General features: G+C 41.6%; 1 protein-coding gene across 6 annotated transcripts in view; it reads left to right on the top strand.

Moving 5' to 3' along the window:
- RGL1 (ral guanine nucleotide dissociation stimulator like 1) overlaps positions 1-25,019 on the top strand; it is a gene marked incomplete at both ends in the record, with an annotated part of 177,216 nt that overhangs the window by 38,395 nt on the left and 113,802 nt on the right. For 3 of the 6 annotated variants that reach the window (XM_079698316.1, XM_079698314.1, XM_079698313.1), the window contains 2 exons: positions 5,243-5,317; positions 6,286-6,396. The exons of 2 other annotated variants lie outside the window; for them this stretch is intronic. In XM_079698316.1, the coding sequence (XP_079554442.1) occupies positions 5,291-5,317; positions 6,286-6,396 (138 nt within the window). Of the gene's footprint in view, positions 1-5,242; positions 5,318-6,285; positions 6,397-25,019 lie in introns of those variants that run through there. One more of the 6 variants, XM_079698312.1, reaches the window with a different exon arrangement.

Raw genomic sequence — 25,019 nt, 5'->3', positions numbered from 1 at the left:
CTTACTTCTCTGTCATGCAGTACAATCTATTACCTAAGCAGACATCTAAAGAACATGCAGATTGCAAACCAAATGCAGTAAATGAATACAGAATTACATTAAAGGGAAAGAGTATGGGGTTAAGGAGGGAAGGAGATATACTTTTATTCAAGGCCCCCTATGTTCCGAGCACTCTATTAGGTGCTATATATAGCATAGTTTATTCTGTTAGATACCTTATATAGGATAGTTTTTTTTAACACTCATGATAAGCATGAAAGGAAACAGATGAGGACACCAAACCTGTGAGAAGTGAGGGTCAAACTCTTGGGTGACACATTGTCTAGAGCTGGGATTCAAATCCTGGCTCTTCGATGGCAAATGTCTCATCATTTACCCAGGCACATAAGTATTACTACACGTCAACCTACGTGCATAAGTATACTGTCATAATTTTTCTATTTTTAATTTTTTTCTTGCAGCCAGAGATGTAGAATAAAATCTAGAAAAGCATGGTGTCATAGAAGCCAATGAATAAATAAATGAATAAATGGAGTATATAAACTACGTATTTCCACTTCTAGATAGATTCTCTTAAAGAATCTGCACACCAGCTTCTTAGGTTTGCTCTTACAAGTTCTCTATTTATCGGCTCTGCTGAAACTGTAGAGCAAGAAAGCTTTTATTTTTTCTTCCTTTAGTTTGGGGTTCTTCCATACCTCTTCTTTTTTCCTGTTATATCCTAAGAATCTTCTATTGCTACTGACTGTCAGTCGTCACCAAATATGGCAACATGAAACTATTCTTAGCAACATCCTAATGCTTTAAGTATAGATCTTTTCTGATCTCCTTCACCTCCCCCTCAACTTTAACAAATTTTCAAGTGTACAGTACATTACTGTGAATTATAAGCACAATAGTGTACAGTAGATCTCTAGCACTTTTTAGTCTTGCGTAACTGAAACTCGATACATATTGAAAAGCAGTTCCTTATTTCTCCCTCCCCCAACCCCTGGCAACCACCATTCTACTTTCTGCTTCTACGACTTTGATTACTTTAGATACCTCATGTAAGTGGAATCATGCAGTATTTGTCCTTCTGTGACTGGCTTATTTTACTTAGCATAATGTCCTCTAGGTTCATCTGTGTTCTCACATATACAGGATGTCCTCCTTTTTTTAAAGCTGAATAATATTCCATTGTCTGTATATACCATATCTTCATTTTTGTTTTTTTATATTAATTTTTATTGGAGTATAGTTGCTTTACAATGTTGTGTTAGTTTCTGCTGTACAGCAAAGTGTATCAGCTATATGTATACATATATCCCCTCTTTTTTGGATTTCCTTCCCATTAGGTCACCACAGAGCACTGAGTAGAGTTCCCTGTGCTATATAGTAGGTGTTCATTAGTTATCTTTTTTATACATAGTAGTGTATATATGTCAATCTCAATCTCCCAATTCATCCCCTCCTTCCCCCCGGTATCCATACTTTTGTTCTCTACATCTGTGTCTCTATTTCTGCTTTGCAAATAAGTTCATCCGTACCATTTTTCTAGATTCCACATATAAGTGATATTATATGATATTTGTTTTTCTGACTTTCTTCACTCTGTATGACAGTCTCTAGGTCCATCCACGTCTCTGCAAATGGCACAATTTCATTCTTTTTATGGCTGAGTAATATTCCATTGTATATATGTACCACATCTTCTTTATCCATTCATCCATTGATAGACATTTAGTTTGTTTCCACATCTTGGCTGTTATGCATAGTGCTGCAATGAATGTGGGAGTACTCAGGTCTCTTTGAGATCTTGACTTAAATTCTTTTGGATAAATACTAAATAGTGGGATTGCTGGATCATATGGTAGTTCTATTCTTAATTTATTGAGGAACTTCCACATTGTTTTCTGTAATGGCTGTACCAATTAACATTCTTACCAAGAGTTTCCTTTTCTCTACATCCTGGTCAACATTTGTGGCGGGGGGGGTTTGTCTTTGGTTTTTTTTTTTTTGTTGTTGTTTTGTTTTTTAAAACAATGGCCATCCTAAGAGGTGTGAGATGATATCTTATTGCGGTTTTGATTTGCATTTCCCTGATGATTAGCCATGTTGAGCCTCTTTTCACATAATGTTTACCATTTGTACATCTTTGGAGAAATTTATTTTAGGTCCTTTGCCCATCTTAAAATTCAGTTATTATTATTATTATTTGGTATTGAGTGTAGGAGCTCCTTATATATTATGGATATATATTATGGATATTAACTCTTTATCAGATATGTTGTTTGCAGATATTTTCTCCCATACCATAGGTTTCCTTTTCACTCTGTTATAATTGTTTGCTGTGCAGAAGCTTTGTAGTTTCATGTAGTCTCACTACATGATTTTGATGTCATATCCATGCTTTTGACATCATATCCATGAAATCATTGCAGACACCGATGCTATGAAGCTTTTCACCTATGTATTCTTCTAGGAGTTTTATAGTTTCAGGTCTTATGTTTAAGTCTTTAATTTATCTTGAGTTGACTTTTGTGTATGGTGTAAGATAAGTGTTCAATTTCCTTCTTTTGCATGTGGATATCCAGTTTTCCCAGCACGGTGTGTTGAAACTTGTCAGAACTAATAAATGCATTGAGTAAAGTTGCAGTATTTAAAATCAATATATAAAAATCAGTTGCATTTATACACATTAATAATGAATAATCTGAAAATGAAATTAAGAAAACAGTCCCACTTACAATAGCATTGAAAAGAATAAAATGCCTAGGAATAAACTTAACCAAGGAGTTCAAAGACTTGTATGCTGAAAAGTACGAAACATTGCTGATATCCTTTTAACAAAACTTGACCTGTTCTTTTAGGGCCATGTGAGATCATGGGTAGATTAATCTGGTAACTAAATTCAAACTTAGTTATAAATGGCTTACTGGTTTATCCTTCCCACATATTGACCAGAAGTATTTTAACCCCAAAGTATGTGTAATAAGGTAATACTGACTTGAGCTGCCTGCATGTGGAATCTTTTAAAATAAATACTTAAAAATTATAAACTGCAACCCTTGATTGCTGTATCTAAAACCAGCCTTTCTTTGAGGATCAACATTTGGATAAAATCACGTACATTATCAGGTATAAATACAAGTAGTCATTCAGAGAAAACCTCTTTGAAATTATTCAGCAAGAAGACATCATTTTAGACTTCCCCACATTGCATACATACAATTTTTCAGTGAGTCTGGGAAAATGCAGTTTGGGAGGAAGTGCAGTAATAATAAGGGAATGGAGCTTTTTCTGATCATGTGCCAGGTGTTTTGTATACAAGTTCCATTTAATCCTTTTTCAAACTCTATGAGATCAATGTTTGTCCCTTTTTACAGATGAGAAAATGAAAGCCCAGGGAAGTAGCACCCAAGTTCACTCTTAATGTAAAACCAGGATTTGAAGTTGCATCTGTTGGAAGCCTGTTTTCCCCTTACACACCAGGTGGCCAGCCTGGGAATTGGTGGAGTAGAGAGGAGGCTGAGGAGATATGAAACCTGAGTGGAGCCTTGTGAGTTATAAGCTGCCCTGTCCAGGAGGGCTTCCTGGGAGGGGCGTAGTTGAAGAAACTTCTCGATATCCCTGGAGTGGAAAACTTTAAGGAGTAATCTCCAAATTCACAGCCAAGAATCAGGTTAAAGTAGTGGTGCAATTAATCTTATGGGTTGCTTAACTGTCCCCAGGTGCATCTTATGTACTTCAAGATCACTGAATAGGGGTGGGCCTGGGGGCTGAGGATGGCTTAAGAAGCAGGGAGGTAGGTCTTCAACACCATTTCCTCTGGACACTGGGGACACTCTATCCTGGTGGTCACAGAAGGGTCTAGTTTATGCGTTTTTTTTTTTAATAGAAATGATCACTTCCGTTTTATAAAAAGAGTGTCCTGTCTCTCCACAGTTACTGAGCCCCGTAGGTTCTGGTTGCATGCGGGGAACTTTGCTGAGTGACTTGAAGATGTTCAAGTGTCCAAAGATTATTATTTTTTCCTTGATATGGCCTCACTGTCATTTATTTTGCTCTCCTGGGAACATCAGTACACTTGATTCTCTAGCTTTTCAGTTCGTAATGTATTTATTATTAACCAAAGCCCAGCCTTATGCCTTAGCATGGCAATTAGTGAGAGGCCTTTCTTTAAAAAAAAATTTAAAGGCGACTAAATTCATTTAGGACTGAAGAGTATAAAAGACATGAGCCTTAAACGTTTTTGCAATTGGCATGGAATTGTCACAGAGTTTGATTATATTATCATCTGGTATCTTGCTGTTGATTTACTTTCTGTTAGGACAAAACTCCCTCTGGCAGTCTCCTCATGAATGGCTCTTTCCCTGCAGTTATTATCCGACTGTGTCCCTACAGTACAGAAAACTCAGCCCATGGTGATGAGTCACAGACTCACAGAACCTCCGGGGCCACTGGTGGCCCAATTTCCACGCTGTCAGTCTCAGCAAAACCCTTTCCTGCTTTGTCCCTTTCCCTCCCACTATGGCCAGTTACAGTTGGATGAGCCTTATCATATGGGTGGTAGAAAGAAGTCCAGAGCCATTTCCTGTTGATGGTGTGCTGATGTAGGACAGGGGCAGCCCCTGGGCATGGGTTTTGGAATACCCTCTGACCAATTCTTTTCTTGTCCTAATGAAAAACTTCCGGGCTTCTAGTATTGCCACTCTCATTGGGGTCGCCCTGATTGAATCTAAATTCAATAGGTAACAGGCAGATAATAGACGTTTTTCTGACCGCCTCCTCCCATCCTTTTTTGCACCTCCCCTTCCCCCTTTATTTCTTTGAGCGAAGGAAAGGAGAAACACACTTAGATTCCTCATACCACACCCAGATCTTTTTTGGCACCTGGTGGCCAATCAGGAAAACCTGATCCACTTGAAAGGGTGGTTTTCTGCCGATCACTTTCAGAGCTGGAGAAATCACTGTATGCTAACTTTATCCATGGGATTTCAGAGATGGAGAGTGTGCTCCTAAGCACAAACAGGAAAGCCTGACATCACGGAGCGGCGGAGTGGCGTGGGGAGGAGTCTGCGGCGCCCTCGCTCGCTCGCTTGCTCGCCGCGCTCCCTTTGTGGGCGAGTCGCGCGCACCGGCGGCGGCGGCGGCGGCGGCGGCGGCGGCGGGCGCGTGTCTGTGCTGGGTGCGCGGCGGCCGCGCGGGGCCGGGGCTGGAGGCGCCGTGGCTGAGCCGGGCGGGGACTGCGTTCGCCTGGGAGCAGGGCGCATCATGCCGCGTCCACACACCGGAGAGAAAACTGAGAATGAAATTGCTTTGGCAAGCTAAAATGGTAACGAGAACTCTCTGCCTTCTCCCGAGGCTGCTCTGGTGGGGAATCTTCTCCCGCTTTCTCTGGGCGGGTTTTGGACTCACTCGGAGTGAACGGAGCAATCCGATTCCAGACTTGAGAGCTAAAGCTTTCTCCCTCGGCTTTCTACGCCTTCCTCTCTGCGTGTCTTCTCCCTTTAAACCATACTTTCTCAGCAGTTGCCTTTGGTGTGTCTGGGCAGATGTGTGTCAGCAAAGGAAAACTTTTAAGGCAAATGGACTGTGAGTCTGGGTGAACCGCGGAGCGCTTCTGTGTCCCAGCGGCTCTTTAAACAACACAAACTTCGAGTTTAGGGAAACCCGGGGGGTCGCTGCACACAGTTGACGTGTTGCTTTTTCTGCACATGCCAGATTATTTGACGGAAATGAAAACTTTCTACCTCCCGCTAACTTTGTGGGTTCCAGAACAATAAGAGGAGAAAAAGACATGCGAAGCATTTCACTCCAAAGGAGCGAGCACTCTTGGCATTTTAAACACTTGTTTGTGGCAGAGTTTAAAATGTAGTTTGCTCGAATAACGGAGCCACTTATAAAAGGACAACCTTTTTCTGCAAATGAATTATTTTTCCTCTCACTTGAGGAGGAAAAGTTAATCAAGACTAAACCCCAGTTTCTTTAAGAAGGAAAAAAAAAAGAACCAAAAAGGCTTTAAAAAACTATTTAAGATATGTGAGTGAGTCTAGGAAAAATAACTAAATGGAAAAGTCCGGGGCTCCTGATATCACAGGAAAGGGCTGGGGGCCAAGAAAATCTCAGCATTCCCTCTATCGCAATGTGTCTTGTGTTCCTCTGATTGTAATATTTATTTTGAACAGCCCATCTTATGCCCTGAGTGCTGTTGTAAGCAGCAAAGCAGCTGGGATAGATTGTGGTTAGCGGAGAGGAAAAAAAAATACTCTTTTTCTTTCTCTTTGTCCCATCTCCTGGCAGAGCTCGATTCAGGACTGGGGTGAAGAGGTAGAGGAAGGAGCTGTGTACCATGTCACCCTCAAAAGAGTCCAGATTCAACAGGCTGCCAATAAAGGAGCAAGATGGCTAGGGGTGAGTAAAGCTGGAGAGATTGTGCACTTTGGACTTGCAGTGTCTCTTGTTCTGTGAATATCATTATTATTTAGCAGAGGCAGCCTTTTTTTTTTTTTTTTTTCTTCTTCTTCTCTTTTGGCCTTAAAAAGGAAACCACCAATGATCAAGTGTTTGCACTAGCAGTACCGGTCTCTTTTTGTACTTACTGTTTTCCAAAGCATCTCCCTTAGGTTTGTTAATAATTCAGAACCTCTTAGAAACAGCTTGAGGTCTTTGACAAATAAAGTGGGAGTGGAGTGGCAGAAAGTGACACAGAGTAACAGGACCAGAAAATAGCGCTGTGTTAGACAAGAGCCATTTTGCCCAGCTGGCATCCTTTTCTCTCTCTGTCTTCCCCACTCTTGATGCTGACAGCCCCTCTCCTACTCCTGTACCTTTACCAAGTACCCAGTATGCTCAGGGGACCTGACATTCCAAATCTGCCTCCTATGGGGGATGGCAGATTTCCCACTGTTCATCCTTTCCAGAGCCTACGAGGAGGCAAATGCATGCTTAGTGCCCACGACTTCATGAGGAGAACACGTAGAAGGCTGGGTCTTTGGAGAAACACAGCTTCCATAAACAAGAGTTTTTTCCACTGAGATTTTAAAGTGATGGGTGAGATCATGTGAGTTATTCATTATCTCCTAATGGATCCTTCAACATATCCCAACTAAAGGGGATGTGAGGAATGGAAAGCTGGGGCAAACAGCACTGTTTGGGCAAACATCATCATGTGGAAGAACGAAGGAATTCTTCATCTGGAGGTAGAAGAGAGCAGTGACAGAGAGCAGTGACAGATGACACAAAAAGCCTTGAGAAAGAACATAGTGGTAAGCGAACAGAGATGATGGAGTGTGGTTTCACCTGGCCTTATTTTGGCCATACTCAGGCTTCACAGCTGATGGGCTTGAGAGTAATGAAGATTATGCACTGGCATCCAATCTTTACTGGCTTTGGGTTTCAGAAAATTCAGTTTTTTGAGCAGAAATCAAAGGTCGGGTGTGAAGGAGGACAGGAAACAAAACTACCCAGGACTTTGTGTTAAGACTAGAGGCAGCATGTGACTTGCAATTCCTGGAGTTTAAGGCAGGATGGCCAGCAGCAGTGATTTCCTCTGCCATGGGTCTGCTGGGCTGCTGACACAGGCGTTCACTGCTTTGGGCTTCCCCAGCTGCTTCAAGTCAGGCCCATCATGCTCCGTACTTGGGGTTGAGGTACCGCCCACTAGGGCAGTAAATTGTTAGTGGCATCTGCAGGTGTGCTCTGGAGAGGTCGGAACCTTTCCTTTGAAAACCTGAGGTCTTCACTTATCCAGTAGGTACCTTACTTGGAATATGATTTTGAAATTAATTAGGTGTATCACCAGCAGACCTGATAGGAAAAGCAGAACTAGAGTTCTGACAAGTCATCACTTTGTTTTTGGTGGTTGTATTTATTGCATTTTATCTAAATGTGGTATTGATGTGGTTTGGCCTGAGTATTTCACAATGATTCACAAGTTCTGAAGCAGCTGCCTTCAAAAAGGTCATTACATTTTCTGATGCCAGGTTGTTCCTCTTTTTTAGTAAGACTGATGTTGCTTGGGTGACAGTTTTAGTTTTTGGCCAAACACAATAGCGGTGAATGAGTAAGTCATGGAGAAATGGAGGGGTTAACTCTGGAGGTCCCAAACACGCGAAGTACGGTTCATTTAGATGTTCCCAGTTATTTAGTTATTCTCACTGACTGTTCCGTTCCCTGGACTCCTCTTCTCTCCCCCTCTCCCAGAGTTCTCATATTTATACAGAGTTCAGAGTTGGTTCACCCTGGATTTAGCAGTAGAGCTAAAATATCAAGAGGGAAATATGTAAAAAGATTGCTTCTAGTTGATGGAGGAATCTGTCCTCAGAAGCCAGTTCCTAGGGACTCTCCAACCCAGATCCCCCTTGTTTTCTTATCTTAGGTGTCCTGTTGGGAAGCACTGTTTTTGTCCTTGGAAATTCCAGATTTAATTAAATGTGACTCAACCAATCAAGCCATAGCAATTACAAAGCCTTTCTCTTTAGGCCATGAGTGGCTCCTCTATATTTGTTTTTCCAGTAACCCTTCAAAATTCTTCAACCATTTTGTTTAGTGACTGATTATTGAAATATAGTTGACGTACACTCTGATGTGAGTTTCAGGTGTACTGCATAATGATTTGACGTTTGCATACGCTGTGAAGTGATCATGATAAGCCTAGTAACCATTTGTCCCCATACAAAGTTATTGCAATATTATTGACCATATTCCTCACGTCAGAGCAACTGGTTTTAGAGTGAACTAGAGACTGAAGTGAGGTGAGGGTATATCGAAATATGACAACAATTTCTGAGGAAGGCAGTATTGTGATTATCTCTTTCTTTCCACATTAGGAAAAAAGGTCCAGAGAGATTAAATTGCTTGCCAGGGTCACACAGCTAGGAAGTGGTAGAGGCTGGATTTGAACCCAGATGTTTAGTTCCTTGCTGTTGGGAGCTGCCTGGGACCCTAAGGCTGTTTCCATAGTGGTGGAAGAGAACTTCAACTCAGAAGAACAAGGATGCTTATGATGTACTTTCCCCCCTAGATATTGCAGCTGGTGCAAGACTTGAGCAACACACCTTTCTTTTCTTTATGTTTTTTTTTTTTTTTTTTTTTTTTGCGTTACGCAGGCTTCTCAATGTTTTGGCCTCTCCCGTTGCGGAGCACAGGCTCCGGACGCGCGGGCTCAGCGGCCATGGCTCGCGGGCCCAGCCGCTCTGCGGCATGTGGGATCCTCCCGGACCAGGGCACGTACCCGTGTCCCCTGCATCGGCAGGCGGACTCTCAACCGCTGCGCCACCAGGGAAACCCTTCTTTATGTTTTGAATGATAGCTTGAGGTGCAAATTGAGATATCTGTTGTGAAGATGTGTATCTTATGATAAGCTCTCCATCTTGAGTGTATAAAGGGTCATACACCAAATACGTGTGAGCTTATGTAGCACCTGAGGGTGGGCATGACTCTCACTACATGTCAAAAAGCCTAAGTGACTGAGTACGATATTTGTAGTTTCTAGTACTCAGATCACAAAACAGATTTAAGACCCAGTTTGGGAATGATAGCAAAATAATTGCACATCCTTAGATGTGAAGTATCATACAATCCAAAAACATTTGGGACATTCTTTTTTGTTTTGTTTGTGAGATTTTGTGTTCAGTTGATCTTTTGAAGAAAAACCCTCTGTCTTTGGTTGTAAAATATTCAACCGACTATGGCCCAGGCTGGATTTACTGGTACAGCAGCTGCAGCTTTGTGAGGTTATGTTGGGCAACTTTGAAAAACTAAATATTATTGAAATACTGACCCAATTTTTCCTTTACAATAACATCTTAGACTGGGATAATTTTACCCAACTATAGCCCTCAAAGAAAAATGGTTCTGGTTATGTCAGAGAATCGTAAAATCTCAGGACTGGAAGAGACATTAAAAAGTAATTTTATCGGGGCTTCCCTGGTGGTGCAGTGGTTGAGAATCTGCCTGCTAATGCAGGGGACACGGGTTCGAGCCCTGGTCTGGGAGGATCCCACATGCCGCGGAGCAACTAGGCCCGTGAGCCACAAGTACTGAGCCTGCACGTCTGGAGCCTGTGCTCCGCAGCAAGAGAGGCCGTGATAGTGAGAGGCCCGCGCACCGCAATGAAGAGTGGCCCCCGCTTGCCACAACTAGAGAAAGCCCTCGCACAGAAACGAAGACCGAACACAGCAAAAATAAATTAATTAATTAATAAACTCCTACCCCCAACATTAAAAAAAAAAGTAATTTTATCCAACCATTCAATTAGCTTGTAGAAAAATTTTGAGTAATTTTTGGAAGAGCAAATGGTGAAAAGTTATTTTTCTTTGGTCCCAGCATTGTGATTGTACATTGACAATGATGTGTAGAAACAATTTAAGAAAATATCAGTATTCTCTGGAAGCAGGAAATGTCCCATTTTAGGAGGAATACTCAAATGGACAGAGGAAAAGGATCCCACTGTTAGGGAAGGGGCTTCAGTGTCAGGAGCCCATTTTGCTGTCTTCGGAATATGGCAGCCTCAGGGTCCAGAAAAATGTATCAAACCCAAGATAAAGTCAAAGTGGGGATATTTGTTTCACAAGCAGGATTGGTAGTGCCAGGTCACCTCTGCAAGGTTTGTGGGGAGTGGAATGGTCAGCGGATAGTCACGTGGTTTTCTCAGTTCTGAGCTTCTGTGGCTGCATGGTCCTTGTGGGGAGGCCCCAGTGCCTCCCTGCCCTGCGTCCCGTATTTATCACACTATCTCCCACAGAGGCCCTTGTTGGTTTGAATTGAAATACTTGATAGCTGGGAGGCTGGTAAAGATAGTAAAATAGGACAGGAGAAAAAAGAATGCATTTAGAAATAAAAGGAACTGGAAATCTGTTATAGAACCCAGTGGGTTATATGAGTGCAGTGGTAAGATAACCACTTGTCACATCTGAATGGAGAAGTTTGACCTCACTTTGATGCACTATTTGGATTGACTCTACCTGGTGTTTCCGTGGCATTGCTGTCCATATTGCCTTTAAATGGCACACAGTTCCTTGAGTTTTCAGCGAACTTCACTTCTGGGAAGCTTCTCCGATCTCCCAAGTCTGGAGGAGGTACCCCTTCTGCGTGTTCCAGAAGCATTCTCTATCTCTCTGTGATGCGTTTACCTCACTCTGTTGTAATTGCCTGTTTATTTGTATTTCCCATTAGACTGTAAGCTCCGTGAAGTGAGATCTATGGCCATCTAGTTGGCAGACACTCAGTAAATGTTTGTTGAATGAGCGGATCAAGCTTCATGCCTTTCTGCGAGGCAAATATTGTCTGGATAAATATGCATGTATGGTTGCTTCTCATTTAAACCCAAATCAGCATGAAGATGTTAGCTTATAAAGAAAAGGAGGGGTGCATGGGAGTGAGAAAAACTAATTAGCTAATGATTACAGCTATCTTTCATCCTTTCTGTAACAAAGCAGGGCACAAACAAAGGTAGTGATTATTCATTTTAACAACAACAAAAAAATCATGGCAGTGAATTAACTAGACAATCCCCCAGTGCCTTTTAAAGGCAAGAGGTCCGATAATATTGAATGTTGAAGAAAGAAAGGCAATGCACAAGTTAGTGTTGGCAAGCATTACCATTATGTATGGTCAGAAGGCTCAGGAGCGAGGGTTTTAGAATTGTAAGGAGATAAGCCCTAGAGGAGCCCTCAGTTTACAGTCTGTCATCCTTGTTTTCATCTAGGAATACAGGCCCTCGGGTTGCATTATTCCTGTCTATCGGAATGTTTAATTTAGGCTTTAGAAAGTAAATTCCAAAATTTAGCAACCATCTGTAAATGAACCAACTGATATTTTTCATTTTGACCTTGGGAACACGTTTCTAAAATAATCCAATAGTACAGCATGTAGCGTACACCAATCAAGAAAAATACGGTCAGTTTCAATTGCCTGAGCTATCATTATTATGTTAAGTCCTTTCACTGCTTTCAGAATCTTCTGGGGTCTGTGTAAGGAATATTTAGCATGTAACCCAAGAACATCCATTTCAGTTCAGCAATCCTGGGGACACTCAGCTGAGTGCAAGATACATGTCTGCCCCCGGCAAATACATAACAGCGTAACTATGAGTCACATTAATTCCTTATGCTTAAAGTATACATGCTGTTAAATTAATACTGTAAGCATATTTCATTGTTATTTCTGTGAAAGCATAAAGAAAAATTTCCTGGAGTTTTAGATTTAGGAAGAAAAGTAGAGCAATAAAGTCGATACTGTGCCTTTCCCTTTAGCTGGAATTCGCCACTGCCCCATCCCACTTATTTTAGTTTCCTCTGTCCGTGGCGTGCATATCCTTGTACGTATCCCCCTTCTACGTAATCAGAATCTTGTAGTGACTGTCTTATACATTTTACATTAAAATATGCAGTAATAAGCTGATATAAATAAAACGTTTAAGTTTCTACCAAGATATACTTTTTACAGAAAAAAAAAAAGAGACTTCTGTAAATGAAGCAAGGCAAGTATTGGTTAAATGGGGGGAGATGAGGAATGTAGCTTTATTCTGTGAGAGAAGCTCAGCTTAGCTCGTGTCTGGATTGCTGATGGGCGTGGTTATCCCCACAGAGTTGATTTGGAATCTGGAGTTTGGGGCAGTTTCTGGGTTTGCTAGTGAAACAGCCACTGTGAACTCCCTCGCTGCTGTGGCCTATCTCTGTATGGTTCTGTCATCTGCATTTGAGTCTTCTAACCTCACCTTCGATAGGATTCACTTATTCATCAACAGCCTACTTTATGCCAGACACCACGTTAAATCTTGGGAATCCAAAGTAAAGCAAGACACCCCTTGTTCTTAAGGAAATTTCAGGTAGTAGGGGAGATAGGAACGTAAGCTAATTACCATATATTGTGGTAGGTGTGATCAGTGCTGTGTGAGAGATCTGCACTGGGTGTTAGGGGAGCCCCAAACGGTGGCATATAAATCAGATGGGAGTGGGGAGTGGGCGCTCCGGGAAGGCTGCATGGAAGAAGGGCCCTTTAGTGGAGGGTTGACGGATGATAGGAGTTAAATGAGGGTGTGTGGGGCACTGGAGACAGGCATTCCAGTCAGAGAGCACAGCGTGGGGAAAAGCATGGGGCCAGAGATGAGAGCCCTGTGTGAGGCTCAGCCTGGGGAAGGGGGAAGGGCCCCTGGCGGGGGACTGATGGGAAAGGAGGCCAGAGAGCAAGACTGGAGCCATGTCTGTGCTAAGCTGTAGAATCTGCTTGGTCCTGAATGCTCTGTAGTCAGCACTAAAGGGGCTTCAGCAGAGTGGGGTGGTCAGATTTGCATTTGAGAAAGATGACTGACAGCTGACGGGTGGATGCAATGGGAAGGAGCCGGACTAGGGGAGGAGGCAAAAGTGGTCATGAAGTGAGGAAAGGAATGAGGATCCAGATGAAACTGGGGCAGCGGAACAAAGAGGATGGGGAGAGTGCAGGGAGAGGCGGGACAGTGGTGGGAGTGGAGGGTGACGAGAGGAAGCCTGGCAGGCGTGGATCTTAACCACCCTGGTTTCAAAGGGCAGGTCAAAAACCTTCTGGCTTTCTGGGGTCAGTGCCATCCTCTTCTTATTGGATGAAATGTCCTGGGGACTTCAAGGCAGGCTTGCTCCATGTAAACACTAGCAAATGCCTTCTTTCCTGTCAGCAGGCCCTGCAGACCAGACCCAGGCATGCCTGCTGTGTCCTGTCCAGAGACGAATCTCAGTTCAGGCTCATGAACAGGGCAGCAAGCACTGCTTGCTTCTCAGATTCCAGAGCACTTTGGAGAGCTGGTGGTTTCTGGTTTTGTTTCGTTTTTCTTTCTTTTCCTTCTAAAGTCTTCTGTTTCCTTACAAACTAAACAGATTGAATCTGTATGCCATGGAGAGAGAATAAATATGGAACCCACAGGACTATGATTACAGAGTTGTATTTTAGACAACAGCAGTTACACTTATAATTGTGTTGTTAGGGACGCAAGAAATTTTATGGTTAGGTGTCCTCGTCTTTTTCCCTCTTCCTACTCGACGTCTTTAAACCCTTTCTGAAACTGTTTATCCTGGCTGCTGGCATTAGTGCTCTTAGAGGCTCACTCTGATTGCTGACTCCACTTGTACAGAAGAAAAAATTTGATAAGATCTAATTCTTCCTTAGTTTACCACTTCCACAATTTCAATCTTTCTCTCTTACACACACACATAGACACACATACACCATAAATTAAAATGTCTTTTCATATCATGTTTTATAGGATTTGGTGCATCGTTCTAATGTCATTTCATGACCTCTTCTATATAACCGATCAAAGTCTGACTTTGTTATGCTTTGCTTGGTTTCCCTTGTGTCATTATTGTGATTGATTAACTTTCTTCTGTTTAGGAACTGTCTTCAATTTAAAAAAGGATAAAAATAGAGGGAGGAATGAAGGAATAAAGGTAGGACAACACTACATTAGGTAGAAGACACCTTCTTGGAGGAAGCCCAGTTAGTCTTGTGCAGAGAGAGAGGCATGTCATTTACCACTGATCCTTTGGGCTTAACACTGTAGAAATACCTGTGCCTTTTCACCACTGTGGCTGTGTATTGTGGTCTGATAAATGGGGTTTCTGCCTAGCTTGGTTCCTCAAAGCCGCCTTCTCCTTTATGTCATGCCGTGTATGACTGACTTCCAAGGATAATAACGGTGGTGGTTGGGAGTGGGATGGCGTGTTGTTGTTGGTTCTGTATATCCTTCCACACTCACAGAATCGTTACCCTACATTTTCTAGTATAATTGTTTGTGCCATCTGTGGTCCATTCATTTGAATTCATTTCCACACAGTTAATCTCATCCAATGTAAACTCCCCCAGACATTTTCTGTTTGTTTGCTCTTTCAGCAAGGAATTGAGCAATTCAACTTTTCCCCTTTATTTTGTTTCCTGCTGATTTTAGTACCCATTTTCATCTTTTATAAAAGCAAAGCCAAGGCTGAGTCCTTCCAGCTTCATCATTCTAAAGATAATTTGAAGGCCAGAAACAAAGTGTTTCTGCTAAAAGTAGGATGTCTTTGGTAGCTAATATCAACTGAGGCTCTTGGCAACTTTCTTGGTAGCAGCTCTTTTCTAGTCAGATGCTGTTCTCATGCTGTCACTGCTGGTGACAGAGCTAGAATCTGTGGACAATTTCTATCTAACAAAAGTACATGTAATGGATATAGGTAAAAATAATTGAAACTGGGTTAGACATTGGCTAAAAATAAAATGCTTTACAGTCATGACTTTTCTAATTAAAATTGCAATACTTGAAATTCTTTATTGAGGTGACTGATACTCCCAAATAGAAAATTCAGGAAGTCGGAAGCATTTGGTTAGTTTGTGAAGCACAGGGAAACATTTGCTGTTTTCTATCCAAATGCTGACTTCTCCTAATGACACAACACAATGAGCATATCTGATGAGCATATCTGTTTTGGGACCTAAGCAAGAATTAACAGGGCCCAGAGCCATCAGGGTGTGGCTGGGGTTCTTTCTCCTGGCTGGGGGCCTTTGTAGGAGACGGCACCTCCTATTTTGCTCTTTCTTTTCAGGGGTGTTTCCAGCAGGAGTGCCAGTTGAGGGAGGTAACCTATGCTTTGGAGCCAGACAGGTGTGAATCCAGAGCTGGCCTCTGCCCCATGTGCGGCTGTGTGAAGTAGGGCTCTGAAGTTACTTAACCTCTCAGCCCGAGTTCCTCACCTGGAAAGGGAAGAGATGAGCAATCCTCCCTGGACAGAGTTGCTGTGAGGAGTGAGTTGTGTGTGTAAGGTGCTTGGCGCAGAACCTAGGGTATGGTCTGCCCTCCCTCACTGAGTGGTGGGCATCTCATCGGGACCCCACCATCTGGGTCCTCTTTGAACCCCATGATGGAAACTTGCAGAGGCGTGGGTCCGCCCTGGACGCTTGTGGTTGTGTAGAATCCAGACCGCTTGATTGAGACACGGTCTTAGCGAGGCTTTATGTTCCTGACATCCCTTTCTCGTTTTGCACGTCTGGGAGGAAGGGCCGTGGCAGGGCTCAGTAATCCTTGTTTATTAGAAGTAATATCTATTGTCGTGTTTTCTCTGTCTGGCTGCCTGTACAGTGAAAGATGATTATTGCCTGGGCTCCAGTATTTCGCATTTCAAATTCCTTCAGTTTTCCTGTATAGTTAATTTGTCGGTGTTCTGATTTTTATGCTTTAAAAATATTGTACTAGTTAACAACGGGCTGTATTCTGTCTCCTGCATTTGCCATTTCTGCCTGAAAAATGGGAAGGTAGGAAACAGTTTTTCTAAAAATTGCTTGCTAGGCATTATGCTAACCATTCTTCGTTGGGCATAATTTGGGATGTGAGTAAATTGTGTTTTCACAAGTTAAAGTAAAGGTAAAATTTGTCATTGGGCTGCATGTTGATTAGCTAATGCAGTCCTTGAGCCCCAAACTAGGAATATGCTGAATTGCTCCCGGGGTTGTGACTTTCACAGTGTCACAGGACTTTCTAAATCTTCACTTTCATCATCTGTGAAATGGGGATAATCATTCTGCCCGTGGGTTTTGTGAGGATCATATGAGTTAATGTATATAAAAATACTTTTAAATATGTAAATTATTATACAAATACAAGGATATTCTTATTGTTATTTAACCGTAAGGCCGTTTTTTTTTTCTTCTTTTCTTCTCCTCACCACCTAAGTGCGTGATTGGCATATGGTCTGTCCATTAGTCCTGCCTTTCTTCCCTCATCCCAGTGGGAATCGTTTCTATATTTTTTTCTTCCTATTTGCTGATTACCTAATGATATCTTCATGTTCAGCAAGGAGTAGTGTTTCCTCTGCCATGACCACTGTTACTAGTAGTATTCTTGGTCCATTGAAAGTGCAGAGATGGCTTCTCTCAATAGATGGGATGTGGGAACAAATATCCCCTACTCACAGGATTCTAAAGACAAATGCAGTAAATATCTTGCGTATGAAAACTTCCTACTTTCTCTTTATTTTCTTATTCCCTCTCCAGTACGATTTTGTTTTGTTTTGAGATAATGGCTGTTGATTCTCGTTGATGCTCCCTTTCTTTGGGGTACTTTTAATTTGTTGCACAGAAGGATAGTAAAGTTAATGTGCCCAGGAATGGAAAGTGCTTCCAGCCTTTCAGAGCTGCTGGAAAATCAGCACTTGGTTTTAGGCCAAATCCTGATGTGGGACTTGAACTCATGACCTAATGCCATAGGCAAAATGTTACCAACCAACCCACACTGACCCTCATAAGATGTAGGCATTTAAAATATTTCCTTTGAGTAGTCCTCTTGTTGCTTTTTGGGTTCTCTTCTCTCTTTCAGCCTTTTCTTATGGGCGTTCCTGGCTTCCCTGTTAGGAATACAATTTTAGCTTTAAGATCTATTTTTCTCACTGTCTTTCCATTTGCTGATTACAGTCGCTTCCTTCTTGCTTTCCATTTCTCCTGTGTGAGTTCCTTGTTTTGTTCCTGTTCCTTCCTGTCCTTATTCTGGATTAAAAATAGTCTCCGGGGTCTCTGGCTTCTTGCCCACGAACTTGGCCTTTCTTCTATTCATATAGGGTCCCCCAGGAGTATCTTAAGATCCTTTCCTATGCTCTCAGGATACTCAGACTCCTGCATCCATTCTCTGTTATTTACGCCTGTTCTCAGCTGCCTTGTGGGGCTAACTGACCCTCGTACTCCGAGCTATAATTGAAAAATTAAATCTCTTTCACAAAGATGCTGAATAAGTGATTTGCTCACGTTAAGTGTTACTGACAGACACTGAATCCTCCCTGCGTGTGCTGACTCTGTACATGGAACAAAAGGAGAAGGGATCTTACACACTGACTCAAGGCGCTTGTGTAACATCATCTATGTGCAAAGCAGTGGGGCCAAGGTCAGCTGGGCCCAGGACCAGCTTTCATCCATCACGCTGCTGTGGGTATCCTGGAGGGTCCTGCTGCCACTTCGCTCCCACAGAAGTGTTTCTCAGGGAGCTAAAGTTGATTCAAGTGTTTCTTCGTGAACATTCTTTGGTTAGCGTTGAAGGATTATGATATTCTTTACAAAAATGACTTTCTATCCATTGTTGACCTAGACAATCCACAAATGAGTGTCTACTCGAGGGATAAAGCCTTGTAAAACTTTAGATGACTGGGCCGCAAAGTGCTGATGGCAGCAGCTCTGATTTCAGCCCCCATCCCTAACCTGAACTCCCTATTTTGCTAAGAGTTACAGCAGCAGGGTTGATGATGCTCTTCTATGTGGCAGATGAAAGCTTAAAAGTTTTCCTTCCATCTCTCTGACCCTCCAGCTCCCTATGTGGTTATGTCTCCATTAAAAGAACTAGCCCTATTCTTAGTTGAGAATATAGAGTTGTAGATTTCATCATCCATAGTGAAGTCCACATTTATACGCAGCTCTGTCCTCCTCCTGTCGCTGCATATGCTATTGTATCAGCTTGCAGTGCTTTTCTGTTCACTGATTGACTGATAAACTACTTACCTTTCAAGTCCCGGCTCAAATGTCATCTGTACTCTTCTACTTTCCCTGGTCCCTCTTCGGGAATAATTATCCTTTTATCTGGGTCATTTTAGCACTTTAGGAAAAGCTCTGTTACAGCTCTTGTCACATTGTATCCTTTTTTTAAAAAAAATGTTTCTCTTTGCCCTGTTCATTTGAGCTTCTCAAGGGCAGGGGGTGGGACCATCTTTAATCAATCTTCATATTCCCATCACCTGGAACCACGTCCAAGCCATAGTCAGTACTCAGTAAGAATCTTACAAGTTGTTTGACCTAATCTCTATTACAAAACATGTGTCTTCATGACTTTTTTTTTTTTGGCCATTTGGTAATGTTGTAAATCTCATTCTTTGAAACAAAAAGGAAAATATTGAATAAATAAGCTAAATCTAATTTGTATTTTATACTTCAACTGATGACACAAGAAAAAAAAGGAAAAATGCTGCTTTTGCCTCATTTTTGTCATCATTGCTTTTTTCTACCCATTTCATGATCTTATGAAAATTGGTTTAACTATTATGGTGACCTCTATAGGTAGAATAACATGGTATTTAAAGTTAATCCATAAGTTTCTTGGTGACATACAGGTTTGAGTCATGGGTCAAGGATAGACCTCTGAGAACCCAATTTTGCTTTGGATTCCAAAGTTGTTTTACTTAGGGTTTTCACATATTTTATTTGGTCTCTTATCTGAGGGCTGCAATTGGCTTCAAGCTTGTATTAACCCAGTATAAAACCACTTTGGCTTTGTTCTGTAGAACACATTTTTGTAAAGGGATCTGACACCCTTTATGCTCATAACCACTAGGGTTATGCACATAATGATGAAGCTGCTTCTCTGAGATTTTGGGGGCAGGCTTGTTGTGTACGGCACTTTCTGGGGTGTGCTCCTCTTACCAGAATTCATTGGAGGGGATTTTTTAAAAAGTGACATAAATTATACTTTATTATATAACATAATAGTATCTGTAGACTTTTCAGTTTTCGTTAGTAAAATTCAGCTGCCTTTGCTCTCTTACCCTCTCAAAGTTTCCTCTGCTATGTGGTCTTACATTCTTAACTCTTAAATTTCTACTTCAGGCAAAGCGTAAAGCCTATGCTAGAAGTTTTTGGCAGTCCAGCTGTCGTTAGGTGTTTCCCGTCAGACTGTCCCAGTGTAATTGGCTCTGTCAAGGGCAAGTTTTCTGACTGCTTCTGGTCCTTCTTGCCTTTTATCCGAGCATGTTATCCTTACCCTTTTCTTTTATAGGGATTCAATGGCATACATGTTTGCTTTGGAAAAGAAGGAGGAACCTTTTCAAAGCAATATTATTCTTAAAAGAGTGATGCCACAACATTGTACACGTTATTTTTACAAGAAGAGAAAAAATCACCCATAATTCTACTGCAGTAACACAGTTCTTTAAACTTTTGCTTTTTATCTTCCAATCTTCGTTCACAGGCACACGTTTTAACATAGTTGCAATCATGCTATTTATTCAGTTTTTTTTAATCAGCAAGATATATTTTTCAGAACAAAGTCTCTAAAAGTTACTCTCTGATTTGAATCTTATGTGCATTTTTATATTTCTGATGTCACAGACAAAAGAATGCATTTGGACTTGGAGGAGTTTCAGAGCGATACTGCTTGTTATTAGTTAACAAGCCTCATTTTTGTTCTTCTTCCTTGTGAAATCTCCTATCCTTTATCCGGGCTGTGAGCTTTCACTAGGAGCCTGGGAGTACAGTGTGAGATGAGGACGTGTGAGCAGATATGCAGTGCAGTTCAGCAGGGGTGGATGGCTTCCCTCCCTTCTGCGGCAGGACACCATCGTGGGTCCTGCTGCTCTGGGGGATGTGGGACCAGAGCTCTTAGGACTGTACTGTTCAGTATGGTAGCTACTAGCCTCACGTGCCTATGGAGCACCTGAAATGTGGCTACTCTGAATTGAAACGTTCTGTGCATGCAAAGTCCACGCCAGATTTCGAAGACTTTGTATGATAAAATATTGTAAAATAGCTCAGTCATTTTCTATAGTGGTCACATGTTGAAATGATAATATTTTGATATAACAGGTTAAATAAAATATATTGTCAAAATGAGTTTCACCTGTTTCTTTTTTACTTTTTTTCTTTTTAATGTGGCTACTAGCAACTTTAAAATATCATACTGTGGCTGGCACTATCTTTCTATTGGACAGTGTTGCTCTAGGGCCTTGCCTTTCAAAATGCAGGATATAGCTTAAGAGTGAGTTCTGAAATCAATATAGTGGGTCAAAAAATCAATATTTTGAAATTGGAACAGAATGAAATAAAAAATATTAGAATAACATTGTTGTGAAACTTGTTTTAAATATGTGCAAGTAGGTACTGAGTCATGTGTAAAAGGCATATTTTCTTTTTACTGTGAATCATGGTTAAGAAGTTTGAAACTCACTGTTCTGGTGTGGTCCAGCTTAATCAATGCATCACCAGGAGGCCTGTTCTGCTTTGTAAGAGGGCAGGTTGCTACCAGCAACACCATATAAATTTTAGGTCTGGTTGGTAGAAGCTCTTCTGGAACAATTCAACCAAACCAGACCCTGCAGGAAAGTAAACCTGAGCATTGGTGCTCATCCTAAAAGCAGTAGCTCCTCAGGGGACTCCCAGAGTGAAGGGTGGACTAAGAGTGGTTATAGTTTTGTCGACCGAAGTCTGGACACGTGTGCTCAGCACTAAAGTGTTCCTTAAGCCCAGGAGAGACTTTCTTTTATCTGATGAGTTGCTTCTTGAAGATGTCTTCAAAATTGCCTCATGGGTGGTGATTCCTTCTAAGAAGGAGAGTGGTTTCTTAAGGACCTTGGAGTCAAGCTGGGTTGGACAAGGGTTCTCTTTGACCCTTAGATCCTCCACCCACCGTGTCCTGTTGAAATCAGAAGAGGCTGTACTGTCCTCTAGACTCACAGCAGTCCTCTTCCCTCTTGACAGAAAGAAAACATGTCCTTACAGTATGCAAGATGCAGGGGGAGTCACCAGGGCTGTGTCTTTGGCTGGGTTCTAAATAAAGGACACTTAAAGCCACAGAAAGAGGCGGAGATAAGGCTCCAAATATGAAGTTTATGGGGTTGCATAGGCCTTGTATTTATTCTGACAGTTGTAAAAATTCTTTTGGGCTGACCCATTTTTCCTTTCTTAATTAAAAAAAAAATCTGGCAGGCAAGAGTAAGAAATGTAAAACATGTGACTAATGCTTCAGCTTTTTCTCCTGGAGCCAGATTCTTTAAAATTATACCTTAGACATGCTTGATGTTTTAAAAACAATCGCCCACAAAAGCCACCAAACATTTGTTTCCGAAACTTGTAGACTTAGATGGCATTCATTTTCAGTAAAGAGTCCAAAACACAATATTTAGGAGTTATTGAACTGAAATCTTCTTTGGAGATTTTGCTCTGGTGAATCAGATTACCCTAGGAACTGGCAGAGGGCCAGGCAGCCTTTTGCCTCTTTTGCTTGAGTATTTCCAGTCCTGTTGGTAGTTACCCAGAATCTTTGAGGGAGTTAGACGAAATGATCTCCAGGATCCCTTGTAGATGGAAAGTACTCTGATGTCGATGATGTACTAGATGGGCAGGCAGGAGCTGTGTTTATGTTGACCTCTCCTTGTTCTGTACCCGTCACAGATAATTCACTCTTTCTTTCATTCATTCACTTATTCATTCAAATTTGACTCCTACTATGTGCCCAATACTGTTCTTGGACTCTGTAGGCAGCTCATAGAATTTTTGAGCACTTTTATTACAGTGGATTTGAGGGCCTCCAAAGTTCAGTTCGAGTCTCTCCCTCCCTAGTGTTATTTCCTGTGTCTCACTTTTACATATTCCACACTTTAACCTAACTACGCTACTCTCCTGTCCCAGGGTCTTTTTCCCCAACTGTTGCCTCTGTCTGAAATGTCCCCCTTCCCCCTAATCTCCTGTGCAAATCCCAGCCATCACCCAAATTCCAGCTCACATGCCATTTCTTTCACAAATCCACTTCGGTTTCCCAAATGGTGGTAAATTATCCTTTTCTGAGTTCTGTAGCACTTTGTGCTTCTCTTGTGATTCACATGTAATCTTATTAGGTTGAACTGTATGAGATTGCCATATTAGTAAGTTACAAATGGTTGAATATTGGCAATTTTATATTGTTCTTTTTAATATTAGGAGTGTTCATGTATGAAACTTAAATTAGGTCTCTTTACACATGTACTACACTCATGACTCATGTTTACCTAAGATTCCTTGGTCTTTTTAATTTTTGTCATATTAATTTTTATGAAACTAAGTCTCATTTAGCCTGTACTTGGAGAGTTGATTTTAAAAAGATCTAATTGTAGAAAATATTTATTTTTATTAAATCTAATTTTATTAGTCTTAGCTAATATTCCCGGTTTTAAAAAATGTCTTCTAAAATTCTGATTCCGTAAGTCAACGTACCAGATATAACTTTCGATTCAGTTTAATAAGGTTCTATATAATTGCCTGCCTCATTTGTTAAAATGATTTAATCAACATGGCCAAAGACAAAACTCTTTGTTATATTACTAGAGACATTCCCTGCTCCTAGCCATACTTACTAGTTGGCATTGCTTCACCATTCAGCATTCCCTGACTACAGCGAGTCCCCTACATACGAATGAGTTCAGTTTGGAGAGCACGTTCATAAGTCCAATTTGTTCATAAGTCCAACAAAGTTTGCCTGGGTACCCAACTAACACAATTGGCTATGTACCGCTGCTTTTATGCTTGCTTCCAGACATCCTGGGCTTGAAATAAAGGTACTGTACTACTGTACTCTCTACAGTAATGTACAGTAAAGTACACAAAAGTACAACCGCTTGTAGAGGATGCACACAAGTTGACAATGTACACCAGCCACCTGAACTAACTTACATGATTGGATGTTCACATCTTTGAAAGCTCGCAACTTGAAGGTTCGTATGTAGGGGACTTACTGTATTTGACTGGAATACAACTCTACAACCGTTGAACCCCTAGGGCTCTGTCAGATCCATAAAGATAAAGAAGATGTGGCACATATATACAACGGAATATTACTCAGCCATAAAAAGAAACGTAATTGAGTTATTTGTAGTGAGGTGGATGGACCTAGAGTCTGTTATATAGAGTGAAGTAAGTCAGAGGAAGAAAAACAAATACCATATGCTAACACATATATATGGAATCTAAAAAAAAAAAAGGTCATGAAGAACCTAGGGGCAGGACAGGAATAAAGATGCAGACCTACTAGAGAATGGACTTGAGGACACGGGGAGGGGGAAGGGTAAGCTGGGACAAAGTGAGAGAGTGGCATGGACATATATACACTACCAAATGTAAAACCGATAGCTAGTGGGAAGCAGCCGCATAGCACAGGGAGATCAGCTCAGTGCTTTGTGACCACCTAGAGGGGTGGGATAGGGAGGGTGGGAGGGAGATGCAAGAGGGAGGGGATATGGGGATATATGTATATGTATAGCTGATTCACTTTGTTATAAAGCAGAAACTAACACACCATTGTAGAGCAATTATATTCCAATAAAGATGTTAAAAAAAAAAGATCTAAGGAGAGAGTTGGTGGAATGGTTTTTCTGAATGTGTGAGACATCTGTCATGTCTCTAGTACTCCTTTTTTCTTGTCTAGGGTCAGAATAGGATGGAAAGTTAGTTTGATCTGATTTTGTTTTTCTCAGTGATTTCATGTTAGCTCCGAGTGTTCATTGCTTACAAACCATCTGGGATATTGGCAAAAGCGGTTTGTAGGCAAATCAGTCCATTGTTTCTAGTCCACCTTAAATTCCTGTCCGAAAATCACTGTTTTCTTGTTGCCAGGCTTCAGACACTTGTATGATTCTCTGCTTCTGTGAAGATTCCATTCATCAATATTATGATCACATCTTCTGGTTCTTTCAGTGCCCTTCAGGCTATTAATCTGGCTCCAGAGACATGAAATCACTTAAAGGGCTAAGAGCTGTCTTAATATTGCCTTCTCTATCTTGGGCTCTAGTTTCCTCTTCGTCATGCTGGTCCTGCCCTTTTTCCAGTTTGAAGATCATTTTCCTTGATAGTGAAGATAGAAGCTTAAGGGGAGTGAAGTAATTCTCTTTTCTCTCTTATCAGTTAACATTATCCCACCTATCAGCAATGAGCTGCTCCCTTCCTCATTTTGCTCCTAGTATAGCTGAAAAGAGCTCTTTCACTTGACCTTCACATATTCATAAGACTCAGTTCATTATGACTGTTAACTTCCATGTTACCATGCTTTTAGACCCTAAGTATATAGCCTTAATTATGGGGCCTTCTTTCTGTCTCTGACAACTTGGGAGGGCTTCCCTGGAGGCACAGTGGTTAAGAATCTGCCTGCCAATGCAGGGGACACAGGTTCGAGCCCCGGTCCAGGAAGATCCCAGATGCTGCGGAGCAGCTAAGCCCGTGTGCCACAACTACTGAGCCTGTGCTCTAGAGCCCACGAGCCACAACTACTGAGCCCGCGTGCCACAGCTACTGAAGCCCTCGTGCTTAGAGCCTGTGCT

This window comes from Hyperoodon ampullatus, assembly GCF_949752795.1.
Source record: "Hyperoodon ampullatus genome assembly, chromosome: 2".
Taxonomy (NCBI): domain Eukaryota; kingdom Metazoa; phylum Chordata; class Mammalia; order Artiodactyla; family Ziphiidae; genus Hyperoodon; species Hyperoodon ampullatus.
The sequence above is the reverse complement of the archived record's forward strand: the minus strand, read 5'-3'. Positions and strand labels throughout refer to the sequence as shown.